At 43.7% G+C, this 21,204-nt stretch overlaps 1 protein-coding gene across 4 annotated transcripts in view; it reads left to right on the top strand.

Moving 5' to 3' along the window:
• CCT5 (chaperonin containing TCP1 subunit 5) overlaps positions 1 to 20,912 on the top strand; it is a 342,485-nt gene extending 321,573 nt beyond the window's left edge. For all 4 annotated transcript variants that reach the window (XM_077269457.1, XM_077269455.1, XM_077269456.1 and 1 more), the window contains one exon: positions 20,650 to 20,912. In XM_077269457.1, the coding sequence (XP_077125572.1) occupies positions 20,650 to 20,777 (128 nt within the window). In that variant the 3' untranslated portion in view covers positions 20,778 to 20,912. The remainder of the gene's footprint in view (positions 1 to 20,649) is intronic.
• Positions 20,913 to 21,204: the final 292 nt, after the last annotated feature.

The raw sequence follows: 21,204 nt of genomic DNA, 5'->3' as shown, positions 1-21,204 counted from the left end.
CCCTTCCATGACTTTGAGGAAGGCCATTTTCCTGATGGGTTCCCTTTTCGCTTGTTTAGCAGCAGTTCAGTGGGCACAGCTACACACCCGGGACCTACAGTGGGACCTTAGAAAGACACACAGCTCTGCCTTTAACCATTATTTATTCCCTAGATTGATGGAGGAATATCAGCGATTTGTCCAAAGGGGTCCCTTGGGTGACAAAGATGTCAAGGATAGTTACCACAGATGCACCACCGATGCAGCAAGGTTACTCTGTGGTTTTGGCAAGACCAAAAACTTGAGGTATCATCAAACCAAAAAGAACTGTTAGCAGTAAGTTACGCGCTGGTAGAATTCCTGGATATTCTACAGGGTCATCACGTGCGGATGTTTTCGGACAATCTGGTAGTAGTGACCTATCTAAACTATTAGGGGAGAACTTGATACGGGGCCCTAATGAACATAACATCCAGGCCCTGCTCGCACAGCAACCCTGCGACCGGACGGCCGCATGCAGCGCTGAGAGGTGAGTATATCATTATTTTTTGTTTAATTCTTTTTTTTTTTTTACACAAATATGGTTCCTAGGACCTGGAGGAGAGTGCACATGCGGCACTGAAAACTATATCTCCGAGTACTTACAAATACTCGGAGGACACCTGAGCGTGCTCGGGAAATCTCGAGTACCGAGTATATTCGCACGTCACTAAAAATGTTCCAAATATTGGCTTAAACCCAATCCACATAAAGAGTCGCCACTCAGATCCGTCTGCAGTGGAAATACAGGGGTTTGAACATTACTGGTGGGGGAAAAAAAGGCTCTGGAAAAGCACCATGGCTCCTAAAACGCCCCCCACTCTACCCAAGGAAATCAAGTGAATTTTGCACTCACAAATTCCCCCTTCCATTGTGATCCCCACAGTGTGACTTACTTGCAGTTAGCATTCATGATGGGCATTTCTGAAGCAATGAGAGTTCGCTTAACCCCTTCCCGACCAGAGACGCCACGTAGGCGTCATGAAAGTCGGTGCCAATCCGACCTGTGAGGCCTATGTGGCGTCATGGTGGGATCGCGTCCCTGCTGATTGGGTGAAAGGGTTAACTCCAATTTCACCCTATCTGCAGGGACAGGGGGAGTGGTACTGCAGCCCAAACAACCCCCCCCCCCCCCCCCCGCCCGTGGCTGTTTCACTTTCAATCAGAGCAATCTGTAATATTTCACCTATGAAAACTGGTGAAATATTACAATCCAGCTATGGCCGATGCTGCAATATCATCTGCCATGGCTGGAAACCCTGATCTGCCACCACCGATCGCCTCCCCAGTCCTCCGTCCTGTGCTCTGTTACTCTCCGTCCGCCTGTCCGCTCCCCCCGTGCTCCGATACGGGGCCCCTGTGCTCCGATTCCCCCCCTCATACTTACCGAGCCTCCCGGTGTCGTCCGTCTGCTCCATGGGCGCAGCCATCGTCCAAAATGGCAGGCGCAGTGCGCCCACCGAATCGGCCGGCAGATTCGTTCCAGGTACATTTTTATCACTGTGATAGGTTTTATCACAGTGATCAAAATAAAAAAGTAAATGAACCCCCTCCCTTTATCACCTACATAGGTAGGGACAGTAATAAAATAAAGAAAATATATTCACTTTTATTTTTCCACTAGGGTTAGGGTTAGACTTGGGCTATATTATGCACACGGTGCGGATTTGGCTGCTGATATGTGGCGGATTCGTAGCAGTTTTCCATCAGGTTTACAGTACCATGCCCTTGGTATGGAAAATACAGCGCGGAAACGCTGCGTTGTATTTTCCACAGCATGTCAATTCTTTGTGCGGATTCCGCAGCGTTTTACACCTGTTACTCAATAGGAATCCGCAGGTGAAATCCGCACAAAAAAACACTGGAAATCCATGGTAAATCCACAGGTAAAACGCAGTGCATTTTACCTGCAGATTTTTAAAAAATGGTGCTGAAAAATCTCACACGAATCCGCAACGTGGGCACATAGCCTTAGGGTTGGAATTAGGGCTAGGATTAGAAATAGAGTTAAGATTAGGCTTGTGGTTAGGGTTATGGTTAGGGGTGTGTTGGGGTTAGGGTTGTGGTTTGGATTAGGGTTGGGATTAGGGTTCGGGGTGTGTCTGGGTTAGGGTTGTTTAAAAAATTGAGGTTAGAAGAAATTTTTTGTGAAAAAAAAAAAAATTACTTTTTCATTTTTACGGATCAATTTGTGAAGCACCTGGGGTTCAAAGTGCTCACTATGCATCTAGATAAGCTCCTTGGGGGGTCTAGTTTCCAAAATGGGGTCACTTGTGGGGGAGCTCCAATGTTTAGGCACACAGGGGCTCTCCAAACGCGACATGGTGTCCGCTAAAGATTAAAGCCAATTTTTCATTGAAAGTCAAATGGCGCTCCTTCCCTTCCGAGCCCTGTCGTGCGTTCAAACAGTGGTTCCCCCCCCCCCCATATGGGGTATCGGCGTACTCAGGACAAATTGTACAATAACTTTTGGGGTCCAGTTTCTCTTTTTACCCTTGGGTAAATAAAAAAAAATTGTTGCTAAAAGATCATTTTTGTGACTAAAAAGTTAAATGTTCATTTTTCCCTTCCATGTTGCTTCTGCTGCTGTGAAGCACCTGAAGGGCTAATAAACTTTTTGAATGTGGTTTTGAGCACCTTGAGGGGTGCATTTTTTAGAATGGTGGCACTTTTGGGTATTTTCAGCCATATAGACCCCTCAAACTGACTTCAAATGTGAGGTGGTCCCTAAAAACAAAAACAAAAAAAATGGTTTTGTAAATTTCGTTTTAAAAATGAGAAAGTACTGGTCAAATTTGAACCCTTATAACTTGCTAGCAAAAAAAATGTCGTTTCCAAAATTGTGCTGATGTAAAGTAGACATGTGGGTAATGTTATTTATTAACTATTTTGTGTCACATAACTCTCGTTTAACAGAATAAAAATTTGAAATTTTCGCCAAATTTCCATTTTATTCACAAATAAATGCAAAAATTATCGACCTAAATTTACCACCAACATGAAGCCCAATATGTCAAGAAAAAACAATCTCCGAACCGCTAGGATCCGATGAAGCGTTCCTGAGTTATTACCTCATAAAGTGACACTGGTCAGAATTGCAAAAAATGGCCAGGTCATTAAGGTCAAAATAGGCTGGGTCATAAAGGGGTTAATTTACACGGTCCATGTCTCCAGAAGCACAAGCTGGGGGCAATATTTGTAGTTTTCACTTGGCAACATTCAGTGCTGCTTGTCTATGGCAAAAAAACATGGACATACATTCCTAGAGGGCTGTAATTTCCAGTATGGGGTCACATGAGCGGAATTCTGCCTTTCTGGCACTTGGGGGCTCTGTATATGGAGTCCACCAACTATTCTATGATATGTTCTCCAGGAGTCAAATAGCGCTTCTTCCCTCCCAAATCTTGCTGTGCAGCTAGACATTACTGTACAGCCACTTACGGGGTATTTCCACGTTCAGCAGAAATTGTGCCTTTTAGTGTCATTTTTACCCATTTTCCAGTGTGTCAATGTAAAACTTGGGGCTAAAACAAAATTCTTAGAGCAAAAATGTAATTATTTTTTCTTCACTGCCCAATGTATGCAATTCTGTGACCCACCTGTGGTGTCATTAAAGTTAAGTAACTTATGGCGGGGTTCTGCTGTTCTGGCACCTCAGTGGCTTTGCCAATGTGACATGGCACTCTCAAACCATAACAACAAAATTGACACTACATTATAGCACTCCTTCCTTTTCTGAGCTTTGCACTGTACCTCAAAACTAGCTTTCGAGCACATATGAGGTATTGGCCTACGCAGGAGATATTGCGTTACATACAGGTCTGTAGAGTCAGTAAGCCAAACCTCCTAGTCTTCAATTTCCATGACTCAGACTCCATAGCACTGGTTCACTACTACTACATATAATGCAGCACATATTAATCTCAACTAAAAGCTTAGAGCCTTAGATAAGAAATAGAACAGATCTTTATAGGACATTTCATAACTTTTCAAAATTCTTGTGAAAAAATTTACAGCACATACTTCAGTGAACTACTGTACCCAATTTAGTGTATATTTTAGAATTTAGTCCATTTTATGTCGACTCTGACTCCATAGCCCTGGTAACATATGCTGTGGTCCATTTTCTCATATTATCCCTTTTGAAAATTGAAAACTTAAGGCCCAATTAACATTTTAGTAGAAAAAAATGGTAATTCTTCATTAACGTGGACCAATGTTGTCACGGGGTTACTGCAAAAGTGTGGAGCCAGAAAAGCGCAGCTCCTGATTTCTCCTACTCTGGCACTGAGAAGAAGCACTTCTTCATTTTAAGTGTTTATTCCTTTTGGCAGAACAGGGGTTAATCGGCCATTTTGGAAAACTCTAGAGTTCACAGCAGAGCTCACTTAGCCACTCCTTTACCCTTTATAATCTGGGCTCTGTTGCAAATCCATGTCCGAGCTACCATTTGCTGCATGGTTTCAGGAGGAAGAAGTGTTCATATGAGGAGTGTTGGAGGAGTTATCTGTGACTGTTTAATGGTTTGTAAGTGTAGTAATTCCCTTCCCTTTTCTAATTTTGTTTATTCCCTACCTTCCACTCCCTGGTGCATTCCTCTGTTATATGTGAGTGAATATTTTGGAAGCCTGGAGTTTTGTTAACCCTGGTTTGTGTAGCCTTGTTTGTAGGGTTGGTGTACTGCAGTGCACAATAGCACCCCTCTTCCCTGGGTGGGGGAAGAGAACAAAGGGCTAACTCAGGAGATAAGGCAAGGGTGGCGGCCCCAGCATCTTCACCTTCACAAATATCATGGGGAATATGGGGAACTAAGGCTCCCCCTAGTGGTACGGTCAGGGATAGAGCCTCTGGTCCCGAGTCGCCCGACAGCTGTGTCGTGACAATTGTTATACAATTATGGCAATCACCTGCAGGTTAAAGGGAACCTGTCACCCCCAAAATCGAAGATGAGCTAAGCCCACTGGCATCAGTGGCTTATCTACAGCATTCTGTAATGCTGTAGATAAGCCCCCGATATATCCTGAAAGATGGGGAAAAAGAGGTTAGATTATGCTCACCCAGGGGCGGTCCCACTGCAGTTCAGTCCGATGGGCGTCGCGGTCCGGGGCCTCCCATCTTCTTACGATGACGTCCTCTTGTCTTCACGCTGCGGCTTAGGCGCAGGCGTACTTTGTCTACCCTGTTGAGGGCAGAGCAAAGTACTGCAGTGGCAGGCGCCAGGCCTCTCTGACTTTTCCTGGCGCCTTTGCCCCCTAGACCGGACTGCAACAACCACCGCAGCGGGACTGCCCCTGGGTGAGTATAATCTAACCTCTTTTTCTCATCTTTCAGGATACATCTGGGCTTATCTACAGCATTACAGAATGCTGTAGATAAGCCCCTGATGCCGGCGGGCTTAGCTCACCTTCGATTATGGGAGTGACAGGTTCCCTTTAGAAATGCTCACTACACCGCCAGATAAATTCCTAAAGCGGTGTAGTTTCTAAAATGGTGTCACTTGTGGGGGTTTCTGCTGTTTTTGTCATTTTAGGAGCTCTTCAAACGTGACATGGCATTAACAATCTGTTCCAGCCAAAATTGCACTCCAGAATTTAATTGGCTCGACTTCCCTTATGAGCCTTCACATGTGCCCAAAAAGTAGTTTTCCAACACGTATGGGGTCTCTGTGTACTCAGGACATTTTGTATGGTCCCTTTTCTCCCGTTACCAAAATGAACATGTTTATGGGAAAAAAAATTATTTTCAGTGCTCAACATTATTGGGAAGTTGAGTTGAAGCTGCTCACTACACGTCTAGATAAGTTCCTTGAGGGGTGTAGTTCCCAAAATAGGGTAACTTCTTGGTAGTTTCGGCTGTTTATACACAGCGGGTGCTCTATTCCATTCAATTTTGCAATCCAAAAGTTAATTTGCAGTACCGTATTTTCCAGAGTATAAGACGACTTTTTAACCCCTCAAAATCTTCTTAAAAGTCGGGGGTCGTCTTATACGCCGGGTACAGATAAAATGTGCATATGGTGGGTGGGGGGGGGAGTGGTCCCGATGACTAAGACAGGGGGCGTCTCACAGTAAAGTGTGAGTGGAGTATATCCCCCTATTACCTCAATGCGGCAGCTCCTCTTCGTGCCGTGGGTGCTGTGGGGCGGCGGCGGCGCATCTTCTTGCAGCGTCGGGGCTTCTCCGGCATCTCCTCCAGGCCCGGAGGCACCGCCAGCCCCATTGCTTTGATGCGGTGGCCTCCGGGAAAATGGCCGCTGCTCAGATTCAGATCTCGTCTCCCGAGATCTCGGGAGACGAGATCTGAATCTGAGCAGCGGCCATTTTCCCGGAGGCCACCGCATCACAGCAATGAGGCTGCCGGACTGCCTCCGGGCCTGGAGGAGATGCCCCGACGCTGCAAGAAGATGCGCCGCCCCACAGCACCCACGGCACAGAGCACCCACGGCACGAAGAGGAGCTGCCGCTCCCAGCACAGGGACCCCCACGCTGCCACATTGAGGTAATAGGGGGATATACTCCACTCACACTTTACTGTGAGACGCCCCCTGTCTTAGTCATCGGGACCACGCCAAAAGGCACATATTCACCGGCCCTATAAGATGACAGGTCTGAAGCACTGAGGTGACGCTGATGGAAATAGGTGAGCAAACCCACCCACTGCCGTCACACGCCCACAATACAGGTGCCTTAATACAACAGATAATGATACAAAACATATACATAACATGAATGAAATCAATTAAAAACAAAAGCTGGCGGAGCATACCTATGAAAGCAACAGACCGCGGACCTAAAGCCAACAGAAAAATATCAATATTATGAATATATGTGCAAATATGCAAATGAGTACTAACAAAAAAAACAAATATATATATATATATATATATATATATATATATATATATATATATATATATATATATATATATATATATACCAGATTAATGGACAAAGACTGAATGATAAGAGCAAACAAGATTAGGAGGACCAGTGATAAATAAATACTATAGGGAATTAGGCAGGGGAAACCAGACAGACAGGGGTCATAAGAATACAGACATATCAATCCGGTCATTAAAACCGGCAGGACCCATAGCCCGCGTACGGATGATCCATTTAGTTTCTTGTCTTAATAATAATTTATGCAGATCCCCTCCTTGCACTGGTAAGACTACCCTCTCTATTCCTGCAAAAGTTAGAACCTCAGATCTTCCTTCATGGAAATCCCTGACATAATAAATAAGTCTCGGGACACCTTTGCCCGTCTGGATGGATCTGACATGTTCTCTGAAGCGTACATATAATTGACGGATAGTTTTGCCCACATAGAACCGCTTACAGGGGCAGTAAAGTACATATACGACATAGTCAGTTTTGCACGAAATAAACTGTTGAACTGTGTGCTTTACAGGGCCAATATTCAAGGCCCGTCCAGTAACATGATATGTGCAAAAATGACAATGTCCACAGCGGTAGTTGCCCTTTAATGTCGATAATTCCAACCATTTAACCTGAGGATTTGGGGTCCTATTATGAACTAGCACATCCCTAATGGGTGTGCTGCGTTTGTTTGAGATTAAGGGACCTCCAACCGCCCTATCCGAGAGCTCCTTGTCCCTCTCCAGGAGATGCCAATGTCTCCTGATTGAGGCCCTTATCTCCCGATCCATAGGACCGTACTTGAAACAAAAATTAAAATGCGGCGCCGCTGGAGTGACTCTACCCAAATCTTGCTCATGTGAACGGACATCGACCCAGTTTTTCGCCGTCTGCAATAGACCCTCGGGGTAGCCTCTAGCCCGTAATCTATTGCAAAGCTCGCCAGATTGTTGTTCAAAACCGTGAGGTGTATTGTTGACCCTACGTGTCCGCAATAATTGACTGAAGGGAAGGGAACGTTTTGTATTGGGGGGATGAAAGCTATTGAAATGTGAAACTGAATTTGTCGCGGTGGGCTTTCGATAGATAGATGTACACAAATCCCCGTTTTCGACGGTAACTCGCACGTCCAAAAACTCTAGGCAATCGCCTCCAAATACGGAAGTGAATCGCATCCCCATGGTGTTAGTGTCATTCAAGTACTCAACAAAGAGTGCAAACTTGTCCTCCGTGCCGTCCCACACCAGGAACACGTCATCAACATACCTGAGAAAAAGTCGAATATGTCGCAAAAATTGGTTCTTCGAGGAGTAAATAAAATCCTCCTCGAAAACCGCCAAGTACAGATTCGCGAATGTACATGCAACCGGGGTCCCCATGGCAGTCCCAGTGGTCTGGAGGTACCAAGAGTCCATGAAAGTAAAGGCATTATGGGTAGGTATAAAACTAAGCCCGTTGCACACAAAATCGATGAAGTCAATGCTCCTATCAGCGGTTGACAGAACCCGCCTGATGGAGTCCACCCCCATCTGTTGAGGAATCATGGTGTATAAATTGACCACATCGATGGATGCCATGGAGAACCCCGGCTGCCAACAAAAATCACGAATGCGATCCAGGAAGGAGTTCGTGTCCTTGATGTAGGACGGGACAGAAACGAGTATGGGGTGTAAAAGCCATTCCAAGTACTGGGAAAGGGGTTCAGTTAGAGATCCCACCCCTGACACAATAGGTCTGGCGGGGGGTTGGGTGATGGATTTGTGTACTTTGGGGAGATAATACCAATATGGCTTAGTGGGAAAGGTGGGGAACAATTTCTCTGCCTTTTTTTGAGTGATAACGCGTTGTTCCACTGCAGTCCTCAAAAATGATTGTAATTCAATCTTAAATCTATTGGTGGGATCTTTTTGCAACTTGCAGTAGACATTAGCCTCGGATAACAAGCCTCGGATAACAATCGTGTTGCCTCTGAGAGATATGCTTCTCTAGGCAACAAGACTGTCTTACCCCCTTTATCGGCAGGACGTATCACGACATCTGTCCAACTAGCCATATCCTTCAAAGCTGTTTTTTCAGGCACAGTAAGATTAGGGGGTGCCTCCTTATAAATCAAGGCTTCTATGTCTTAAAGAACCAAGGTTTCAAAAAGATCCACCATATTGCCGGGAGATGTAACCGGCATAAATGTAGAGGGAACCCCACCCACAAACGATTTAGAGACTGAGCCATGAGGTATGCTTTCTTCTTGCAAGAGTGATGTATTATTCAAACTCAACAATAAAGCCGCATCGCTGCGGAAATCAGCCAACACCTCCCCAGTCGACCCTGCCATAAAACCCAAAGGTCCTATATGGCAAGGATGGTCCCCTTCCAAACCGGAAATACTGGTGGAACCAGATGCAAAAGCCTTATGTAAGTGAATCTTTCTAATGGCTTTAAATAGATCAATCCGGAAATCAACAAAGTCAAATTTATCAGGGATACAATAATTAAGGCCTTTAGCCAATAAGCTGAGTTGTGATGGCTCCAAAACCCGGTCCGTTAAGTTAATGAGACAGTCCTCCGTAATAGATGATGCTAATGCCCCTGTCTCCAAGACACATTCTTCCTCTTGCGTCTCCAGCCGGGAACGTAACCTGTGTTTCCTCCTCCCCCCTACGTGTTCTTCTCCTAAAGGGGGTGCTGTGGAAGTTGAAGCTTCAGAGATAGAACTGTCCATTGGATCCATTCCTGTAGTTTGCCCTTCACTCAGACTCGAATCTGGCTCAGTGGTTATGTACTCATTGCGATTAAATTGGTTGCGTTTTCTGAATTTACGTTTCTTAACGTTTGGCTTGTTCATTTTGGAATGGGACGGAAAATTATCCTTATGTGACTTTTGCCATGAAAAAATCTGTCCAAGAGTCAGTCATTTTTGTCACGGATAAATTTGTCCCTCTTCCTCTGTTTAATTTCAGCCTGGATTGGAATTAACTTACTATCCAGTTTTTAATTAAAGGAAGACTATTGGCTTTCCGTGAGTCTGCTCTTAAGTTCGGCCTGAGTTTTGGCCATATCAGTTTTTAATGACTCATAATTCTGCATGTTGGATTTCAAAACCAATAAAAGTAATTCTTGGGAACTCTTAAGCATGATTTTTTCCCATTCCAATTTAAACGAAACATCACTACTGAAATGTGATATCTCCTTCCAGACACGTAGTCCCCTTGGGACTCGGCCATTGTCCGCATAGGATTGAAGAGAGTTGTTAGTCCAAAACAGTCTGATTTCTCTTTCAGATAGGTTCATAAGCTTGTACTCCAGATTTTTAGTGCTCAGCATGTGTATCTGATCTGCCTGCTCACACTCCTTAAAATAATTAGCCACATCCTCCCGGCCGGCTAATAGCCCCACACGTATTGCAGAGACGTCGGGATCCATATTGCGGTAAAAACCGTCAATGATTATGATACCACTACTCCGGTTCCAGGCGTGCTAGCCCAAACACAATGTGATCAATATCAAGAAAAAAGAAAAAAATGGTGCTACACAGCCTAGCTTCCCTGGAGTGAACCGTGGTTCACATGTAATGTGAACGGAAAGTCCGACGTCAGAACTGGAGGTGCTCGCATGGAAACAGTGGAACAATGAATGAAACCAAGAAAAAATGCGGCAGCACTCACCAGGAAGTGTGGTCCAATCTTTTATTGAAGCATATTCATAGCCGCGTCTTCACGGCTCGGGGGAGTGCAGGAGAGAGGAGGTGAGCAGGAGTGACGACGATCGTTTCGCGCTGAAGCAGCGCTTCAACAGGTCTGAAGCACTGAGGTGACGCTGATGGAAATAGGTGAGCAAACCCACCCACTGCCGTCGCACGCCCACAATACAGGTGCCTTAATACAACAGATAATGATACAAAACATATACATAACATGAATGAAATCAATTAAAAACAAAAGCTGGCGGAGCATACCTATGAAAGCAACAGACCGCGGACCTAAAGCCAACAGAAAAATATCAATATTATGAATATATGTGCAAATATGTAAATGAGTACTAACAAAAAAAATATATATATATATATGTATGCCAGATTAATGGACAAAGACTGAATGATAAGAGCAAACAAGATTAGGAGGACCAGTGATAAATAAATACTATAGGGAATTAGGCAGGGGAAACCAGACAGACAGGGGTCATATGAATACAGACATATCAATCCGGTCATTAAAACCGGCAGGACCCATAGCCCGCGTATGGATGATCCATTTAGTTTCTTGTCTTAATAATAATTTATGCAGATCCCCTCCTTGCACTGGTAAGACTACCCTCTCTATTCCTGCAAAAGTTTAACATATTTGTGTTTCATTCCACATTGCTTTTATTTCTGTGATACATCTAAAGGGTTGACAAACTTCCTGCATGTGGTTTTGAGGGGTGCAGTTTTTGAAATGGTGTCACTTGTGTATATTCTGAATAGTCGCAAGTATTCCAATTTACTGAGATTATGACTTAAGGGTTTTCATTGGCTGTAAGCCATAATCAACATTAACAGAAATAAACACTTGAAATAGATTGCTTTGTTTATGACTCTATATAATGAGTTTCACTTTTTGTATTGAAAAATTGAAATAAATTTACTTTTTGATGATAATTTTGTGAAAAGCACCTGTATGATTGTACACTACTGTTTGAGCAAACGTCAGGGATCGGATGGGAAGGAGAGCTACTTGGCTTTTAGAACGCAGATTTTGTTTGAATAGATTGTGGGCATCATTAGCTGAGCCCCTGAGGTGCCAGAACAGCACCCTCCCAGGTGACCCCATATTGGAAACATTGCCTAAATAATTAGTCTACGGTAGTGGGTATTTGGAACCTGTAGGTGCCTCACAGAATTTTATTACATTGGAAATTGAAATATGACGTATTTGTGGTAAAAATGTAATTTTTTTATTTGCTGGAAATTGGTCGTTTACACAAGGGTTAAAAAAAACTGGACCACATAACTTGTTGTGCAAGTTCTCTTGAACACGTTGCTGCCCCATATCTTGTCAGAAATTACCGTTAGGGTATTGCACACATTGCGGATCCGCAGCGTTTTTGGACTCGCGGAATTGCACTAAATCCACAGTGTAGTGCACAACCAATGTTAATCTATGTGAATCCAGAATTGGTGTGCACATTGCTGCATAAAAATCTGCACGGATTCGCAGCGTTTTATTTTCCACAGCATGTTAATTCTTTTTGCGGATCTGCAGCGTTTCTGCACTTATTCACTTCCATTGTCAGTCAAATCCGCAGCAAAACCACAGATGTAAAAAGATTTGCTGCGGATGTGCGTGCGAAAAATGCTGCAGAAAGGCAGGAGGAAGAGTTTGTGGGCTGAGAATGTGTGTGAGCAGAGAAGATGTGTGGGTTTTTGTGTGTATGCAGGCATCGTCTACTAGTCCTATCTGGCTATGTCTGCTGTCACATAGAACAGCGACAGCATTAGCCGATGTTGGGATAGTCCCATCATCCAGCTACTGTATATTAGAAAAAAAAACATTTACACATACAGTACATGCTTGCCAAACAGCTAATCCCCAACGCCCTCGATCGCCTGCAAAAAAAAATAAATAAATAAACCAACCCAGAACTCCCTGTTCTGATGTAATCCATTTATAAACGAGTGTCCCACGACGATCTCCCATGTAGAACACTCAAATCAGGAGTGTGACCATTCTACAGGGCCTCCGGTGATAGTGACAGGAGGTATCCTCCCTGCACTGTATCACACTGCCACCTAGAGGTCACCGGAGTTTGTCCTGTCGCTTGCGACACTGCTGCATGAGAAAATTCTCATGCAGCTGTAGTGCTGTAAAGTGAGAGCACGAACTCCGATGAACTACATTGTGGGAGTATTATCTCTGGTCAGTGTATACTATCATCGGAGGCCCCTGTAGAGCGGTCACATCTCCTGCTGTGACTGCTCTACACAGGAGATCGTCATGGGAAAGTCGTTATTAAATGGATTACTTTAGAACAAGGGAGTGTGGTGAAATATGTGTATATACAGGTCCTTCTCAAAAAATTGGCATATAGTGTTAAATTTCATTATTTACCATAATGTAATGATTACAATTAAACTTTCATATATTATAGATTCATTATCCACCAACTGAAATTTGTCAGGTCTTTTATTGTTTTAATACTGATGATTTTGGCATACAACTCCTGATAACCCAAAAAACCTGTCTCAATAAATTAGCATATCAAGAAAAGGTTCTCTAAATGACCTATTACCCTAATCTTCTGAATCAACTAATTAACTCTAAACACATGCAAAAGATACCTGAGGCTTTTAAAAACTCCCTGCCTGGTTCATTACTCAAAACCCCCATCATGGGTAAGACTAGCGACCTGACAGATGTCAAGAAGGCCATCATTGACACCCTCAAGCAAGAGGGTAAGACCCAGAAAGAAATTTCTCAACAAATAGGCTGTTCCCAGAGTGCTGTATCAAGGCACCTCAATGGTAAGTCTGTTGGAAGGAAACAATGTGGCAGAAAACGCTGTACAACGAGAAGAGGTGACCGGACCCTGAGGAAGATTGTGGAGAAGGACCGATTCCAGACCTTGGGGAACCTGAGGAAGCAGTGGACTGAGTCTGGTGTGGAAACATCCAGAGCCACCGTGCACAGGCGTGTGCAGGAAATGGGCTACAGGTGCCGCATTCCCCAGGTAAAGCCACTTTTGAACCATAAACAGCGGCAGAAGCGCCTGACCTGGGCTACAGAGAAGCAGCACTGGACTGTTGCTAAGTGGTCCCAAGTACTTTTTTCTGATGAAAGCAAATTTTGCATGTCATTCGGAAATCAAGGTGCCAGAGTCTGGAGGAAGACTGGGGAGAAGGAAATGCCAAAATGCCTGAAGTCCAGTGTCAAGTACCCACAGTCAGTGATGGTGTGGGGTGCCATGTCAGCTGCTGGTGTTGGTCCACTGTGTTTCATCAAGGGCAGGGTCAATGCAGCTAGCTATCAGGAGATTTTGGAGCACTTCATGCTTCCATCGGCTGAAATGCTTTATGGAGATGAAGATTTCATTTTTCAGCACGACCTGGCACCTGCTCACAGTGCCAAAACCACTGGTAAATGGTTTACTGACCATGGTATTACTGTGCTCAATTGGCCTGCCAACTCTCCTGACCTGAACCCCATAGAGAATCTGTGGGATATTGTGAAGAGAAAGTTGAGAGACGCAAGACCCAACACTCTGGATGAGCTTAAGGCCGCTATTGAAGCATCCTGGGCCTCCATAACATCTCAGCAGTGTCACAGGCTGGCTGCCTCCATGCCACGCCGCATTGAAGCAGTCATTTCTGCCAAAGGATTCCCGACCAAGTATTGAGTGCATAACTGAACATTATTATTTGATGTTTTTTTTGTTTGTTATTAAAAAACACTTTTATTTGATTGGACGGGTGAAATATGCTAATTTATTGAGACAGGTTTTTTGGGTTATCAGGAGTTGTATGCCAAAATCATCAGTATTAAAACAATAAAAGACCTGACAAATTTCAGTTGGTGGATAATGAATCTATAATATATGAAAGTTTAATTGTAATCATTACATTATGGTAAATAATTAAATTTAACACTATATGCTAATTTTTGGAGAAGGACCTGTATATATATGTGTGTAGTGACATGTCTAGGGTTATATGTGTAACTAGCAGTAGTTGAATATCTGTCCTGAAACTGCAGGCTTCACAAAGGTCACAGCATACATATCTTGAGGAGGAAGACTGTCTCCACTCTCGCCAGGGGGTCATGCAGGGAATCAAGAAAAAAGAGAAAAATTTGACACCTCCTAGCTGTTTGATGAGAGATGTCAATTACAGCCTGACACTATCTATTTGTGAGAACTTTTACACAGGGAATCTCAGATCAAATAATATATTCATTGAGGGGAGCGGCCACGGTCCAGTCAAAAACAAGCAATTATGATATTAACCTAAGGGGATGGTCTAGAAATCTGACCTCCAGAGTAAAACTATAAATTAGGCCTGTATACATAGAATCATGTTCACATGTGAGGGCAGCCTGGGAAGCTGATGTGTTCCACCAACTCCATATTCACCCCCCCCCCCCCCAGGGAGCAGAAAGCAGACTACAAAGTTAGAAGTTTCTGTAAGTTTTCTCCTGTTTATTTTATACAGTTTTGCATACCTATATGTGTTTTTATCATATTTTTATACCTTTTTCTTACTGTAAGCACTGAACCTTTTTGTATTAAAGCATAAAACTTTAACAAGTTGAACCTTGAGGCTAAGTGCACATGTTGCAGAATTGCCTCCGAAATTTCCGCGGCAATTCCGCAACTCCTGCCGCGGGTATATCAGATGCGTATTCCCGCTAAACACAAGCGTTTTTAGCTTGCAGAATGCTAGCGTTTTCCATGCGATCTGTAGCATCGCTTGGAAAACTAATTGACAGATTGGTCACCCTTGTCAAACATAGTGTTTGACAAGTGTGACCAACTTTTTACTATTGATACTGCCTATGCAGCATTGATAGTAAAAAGATAGAACGTTAAAAATAATACAAAAAAATAAAAAATCATGATATTCTCACCTTCCGGCGTCCCCGGCAGCCTTCCAGCTCCTCGCGATTCTCTGGTCCCAATAATGCATTGCGGCAATGACCTCAGATGACATAGCAGTCTCACCGCTACGTCATCACAGGTCATTTTCGCAATGCATTATTGGGAAAGGAAGCATCGCGAGGAGCGGGAAGACTGCCGGGGATGCCGGAAGGTGAGAATATCACAATTTTTTTTTAATTCTTTTTTTTTTTCTTTTTTTTTTTTTAACAATTATATGGTACCCAGGGCCTGGAGGAGTCTCCTCCTCTCCACCGTGGGTACCAACCGCACATGATCCGCTAACTTCCCGCATGGTGGGCATAGCCACATGCAGAAAGTAAGCGGATCAATGCATTCCTACGTGTACAATTACGCACGAAGAATGAACATGCTGCTTTTTTTTTTCCGGAATGTGTTTCCGCCACGGAAGAAAACGCAACATGTGCACAAAAATTGCGGATTGCATTCTAATAGGATGCTTAATGTATACATTTTTTCCACGGTGTTATTGCGTTTTTATAGTGACAAAAACGCGAAAAATCCTGAACGTGTGCACACAACCTGACAGTTCTAAAAGAATCCATAGCCTTAAACTGTATGATCCGTATAAGTGGTAGACAGTATTAGTAATTTCCGGGACTCAACGCCCATGTATTCAGTGAGTGGTGGCAGCGTGTATGAGCGGGTGTGTGGCCTGGGTCGGTGTGTGATTTATGCTCCCATTACAGCATAGGACAGAGGTTGAATGCTGGACTGAGAGTGGAGATAGATTTACCTTTGCAGGCACAATCCCCTAGTCACATGCTGGGAGCGCGTACGTGACAAATTAGTGATACCACGGAGCAGGATCCGTGACAGAGGGAGTATTTGTGTTGGTTTATTTTATTATTTTTTGCCAGGAGATCAATGGTGTCACAGGAATTAGGTATATAATATATATGGGAAACTGTGTTGTGTTTTATTTCATTGAAATACTTTATTCTGGCTGTGTCTTTATTTAGCATGTAACAACTATAGGATTACTAAGACTTGGTCTTGATGTCAGCTTACAAAATAATGGTGACCTCAGCTTCACAACTATTACCCCACTTGCCACCGCTACAGGGCAAGTGGAAAGAGAGAGGCTAAGTGCTGGAAATGGCGCATCTTAGAGATGTGTCATTTCTGGGGCGGCTGAGAGCTGGTGTTTGTAGCAGAATAGAGGAGGCAATATCCATGGCCCCTTCCTAGGCTATTAATAAGCCTGCAGCTGTCTGCATCGCCTTTTCTGGGTATTAATTATAGAGGGACCCTTCCTCATTTTTGAGGCGGGCTCCCCTATTTTAATAGCCAGTAAAGGCTGTGTATACAGCTGTATTAATAGCCTGGGAAGATCCATGGGTATTACCCCCTTCCCAGGCTATAAACATCGGCCCCCAGTCGCTGGCTTTCCCTCTCTGGTTTGGAAAATTGCACGAGAGACCACGCCATTTTTTTTTTTTTTTTTGCGTTTAAGGTCGGGGTCACATGAGAAACTCGCACGAGTCACTTGCATCAATACCCGACACAGCTGTCGGCACTCGGGACCGGAGTGTGTGGCTGCATGTATATCTATGCAGCTGAATGCTCCGGTCCGAGTGTGGGCGGCAGTGCCCGGGTATTGAGGTGCGAGTTTCTCGCAAGTGTTACCCAGCCCAATAATGCAGATTTTGTGTGTCTTTAATGCTTTATGTACTTTTTAATATTTTATTTTATTATGTTTATTACTAAACATCGGGCTTGGTATTATCTATCTATCTATCTATCTATCTATCTGAGAAAGGCTCAGTCAGAGCCGAAACGTTGCATGAAGATGTGGGCACAATAAACACCTGCATATGAACTTAAGAACATGGAGTGCTGCCTGTTTTTGTGATGTATTTGAAGTGGAAACAACCGAGGACAGGTTGTCTGGGCTGTGCACCCGAAGATAAGTAAAGAAGTAGTGCTGTTCCATTTTTTTCTATTATTTTTTTCTATTATCTATCTATCTATCTATCTATCTATCTATCTATCTATCTATCTATCTATCTATCTATCTATACCAAACCATCTGCAAAGAGTTTGTATGTTCTCTCTGTGTTTGTGTGGGTTTCCTCCGGGTTCTCCGGTTTCCTCCCACATTCCAAAGACATACTGATAGGGAATTTAGATTGTGCGCCCCAATGGGGACAGTGATGATAATGTGTGCAAACTGTAAAGCGCTGCGGAATATGTTAGCGCTATATAAAAATAAAGATTATTATATCTCTCTATAGATCTATGTATCAATAAATAGATCTATTGCAGTATTCCCCAACTCCAGTCCTCAAGAGCCACCAACAGGTCGTGTTTCCAGGATTTCCTTAGTATGGCCCAGGTGATGGAATTCTTGCCTGTCTAGATGATGGAATTCTCACCTGGGCAATACTAAGGAAATCCTGAAAACATGACCCGTTGGTGGCTCTATCTGTGTGTGTAAACATTATTCTTCAATGGAGTATGTAAAAGCAGAGGTTAAACACAGAAATTACATCACAATTCTTTTTTTTTTTTGTTAAATAATGCATCTTTATTTAGCTAACAAAAATGCTCACACATCCTCGTGAAAAAAAAAACCGCATGAAAAATCCTCATCAAATCTGTGCGAATTTTCAACTGCGTTTTCTGCCAAGAGGAAGAATCCACGCAGAAAATTCCACAGGCAAATCCGCAACGTGTATACATAAACTTGGGCCACACATCAGGGCTGAGAAGGAAGGAGTGCTATTTGGGTTTTGGAGTACAGATTTAGCTGGAATAGTTTTCAGGTGACATTTGTAGAGCCCCGAAGGTCCCACAATAGCTGCAAAAAAGTGACCCTACTGGAGAAATTGCATCTCTCAATCTATTGGCTGCAATTGACTATTTTGTAACATCCACTCCTTTTTTTTCTGTAGAATTACAGATATGCCAGTTTAGCGCCGATACATTGTACACTAAACTGTGCAGAGCCCCCCATACATTGTGCCCAGCTTGTGCTTTTGGCAATATTCTGCAAATTAACTGCTCTCCCCAGTACAATAATGCCAAACATGTGGCCTCTTACTGTGGTTTTAGGTACAGGGGGCATTTAGCAGCGCAGAATACACTGGAAAAGCATCATTGCTCCCACCCAGTCACATACAATCCACAGCCTTTGTTCTACCAGTAGCGTGGGAACCCCCAATAATAGGACAGATGACAGACCTGAGTTGAGGCTGGTTTTGTGTGCGATTAATTAGGGTTGTTGTTGGTAACATTTTGTAGTATATAATTTCGATCGCTTTCAGAATAAGGCTTGGATCACATTCTTGTGTTCTACAATGTGCTCCTACCTCGGGGTTTCCCTGTAAATCCCACAAAAATGTGATTGAAACCCCAAACAGAACCACCCAAAATAGAGGCAGATGGAGACATTTTGTACTCCATTTGGCATCTGCTCCGTGGTATCCATCTTTTTAGGCGTCCACAAATCTGGTCGTCTACACTTGTGCGCTAAAAAGATGCCTAAATTGATGTGACACCGCCGGAACACAGACAAGTCCAAAGTGACTCCATCTGCCTCATAAGTGAATGGTTCCGTCCTGGGTTTTGTTTGAATCGCAGCTTTGTGGCATTTACACGGAAACACAGACTTAAAGGGCCACTGTCACCCCCTCCAGCCGTTATAAACTAAAAGAGCCACCTTGTGCAGCAGTGATGCTGCATTCTAATAAGGTGGCTCTTTTAGTTTTTTGTGCATGTATTCCCAAAATAAAGCGTTTTATAAGTTATCCAAAATACCTGTCTTTGGCCAAGAAGGCAGGTCCTCACCCCCCTGCTTGAAACGCCAAACTGCCGTCACTCAAATGTTCAGGGACGCCGGGCACCGCCCCCTCCGCTCTGTTTTCGCATGAAATCCTGCGCCTGCGCTGTGTAGTAATGTCTGGTGCAGGCGCAGTGAGCTCTGGCCGTCTGACGTCACAGCCAGGCTTGCAGACTGCGCCTGTGCGGCCGCCCTGCTTGTGAATCTCAGCCCGGCACTCTGCATAATGCATAACACGCTGCGGGGCTGGGATTCACAAGGTGTGTGGCCGCACTGACCGCACAGGCGCAGTCTGCGAGCCATGACTGACGTCAAACGGCCAGAGCTCACTGCGCCTGCACTAGACAGTACTACACAGCGCAGGCGCCGGATTTCATGCGAAAACAGAGCGGAGGGGGCGGTGCCCGGCGGCCCTGAACATTTGAGTGACGGCAGTTTGGCGTTTCAAGCAGGGGGGTGAGGACCTGCCTCCCTGGCCAAAGACAGGTATTTTGGAGAACTTATAAAACGCTTTATTTTGGGAATACATGCACAAAAAACTAAAAGAGCCACCTTGTTAGAAAGCAGCATCACTGCTGCACAAGGTGGCTCTTTTAGTTTATAACGGCTGGAGGGGGTGACAGTGGCCCTTTAAGCACTCAGCGGAGAGCACAGGAAAAATGTGACCCGAGCCTTATTCCGTTTTTTGGGAGGAACAAATGAAAAACAGTACCAAAATGTATATATATATTTTTTTCTTTTTTGCGGTCCACCATACGGTATAAGTGATGAAGCAAATTTATTCTTATAGCAGGATCCCACAGGCCACTGTGTTTTGGGGTCATGTCATGACCTTAGGATACCATAGTAGCCATTGGCACCTTTAATTCTCATTGCGGAGGTCCAATGGTTACAAAGCGGGTCTTTTTACTCCCTGTTAGCCTATTAAATACCACTAGCTCGATTGACAGCAGTATTTAAGTGGTCAATCGGCCGCGATCAGTTACAAAATTGGGCCGGGGCCAATACCGCCAGGTGTCAGCTATCAATGTACAGTGGGCGCTATAGACTTATTCCCGATCGCCATTTTAAAACTGTGATGAGGGAATTAGGCCCCTTATTAGTTGCTGTTTTTATGCATGTCTGTGGTCGTTAAGGGATTAAAAAGATTCTAACGTTTCCATTTAGGATTCTTGAAATTAATTGAAGATTACAGTTTGTCAAATTGCATTGAAACTGAAAGTGATTATAGTTCTAATGATGGGTAAAACCTAAAATTCTGTACACTCATATAAACCCGTTACATATTAATGTGATTTTTGTTTTGTGTTTTGTTTTTTTTTCCAGACATGAAACTGCAGCATGTAATTGAAACGCTCATTGGTAAAAAACAGCAGCTTTCATTGGCAACACAGGTTGTGAAGATGATTTTGAAGATTGATGACATACGTAGACCTGGTGAAACAGAGGAATAAGTGCCTCAAAAAAAAATAGCCAATAAAGTCCCCAATCGCTATTTATTTTAACGTTTTTTTTTTTTTGCTTGTTTGTTTTTTTTTCAAATATCGTATATTGGCTTCAATCAATAAAATAAATTGCCATCCTTGCTATTCTGCTTTGGTTTTAATATTTCATCTTCTTGGTGATACCACTCTTAAACTTGCCAACCTATGACCATTTGACAACCACTTATTGGTTTCATGTACATAGATCGATAGTTTAGCAGCATGTTTAAGCCGGCCAACTTCACTTCATATTGCACAGAATAATTTTTAATATGGTTGTCTATCTAGACTGTCATTGTTCTTGGTACCCCATATCCGGTTTACAAATGATGGGCTGCTGAGAAATGATTTCTACGGAAGCATAAAAATTTCACCTGCTAAACAAGCATTTTTGTTC

This window comes from Ranitomeya variabilis, chromosome 6 (genome assembly GCF_051348905.1).
Source record: "Ranitomeya variabilis isolate aRanVar5 chromosome 6, aRanVar5.hap1, whole genome shotgun sequence".
Taxonomy (NCBI): Eukaryota; Metazoa; Chordata; class Amphibia; order Anura; family Dendrobatidae; genus Ranitomeya; species Ranitomeya variabilis.
Note: the sequence above shows the minus strand (reverse complement) of the source record. Positions and strands in the feature narration are given on the sequence as shown.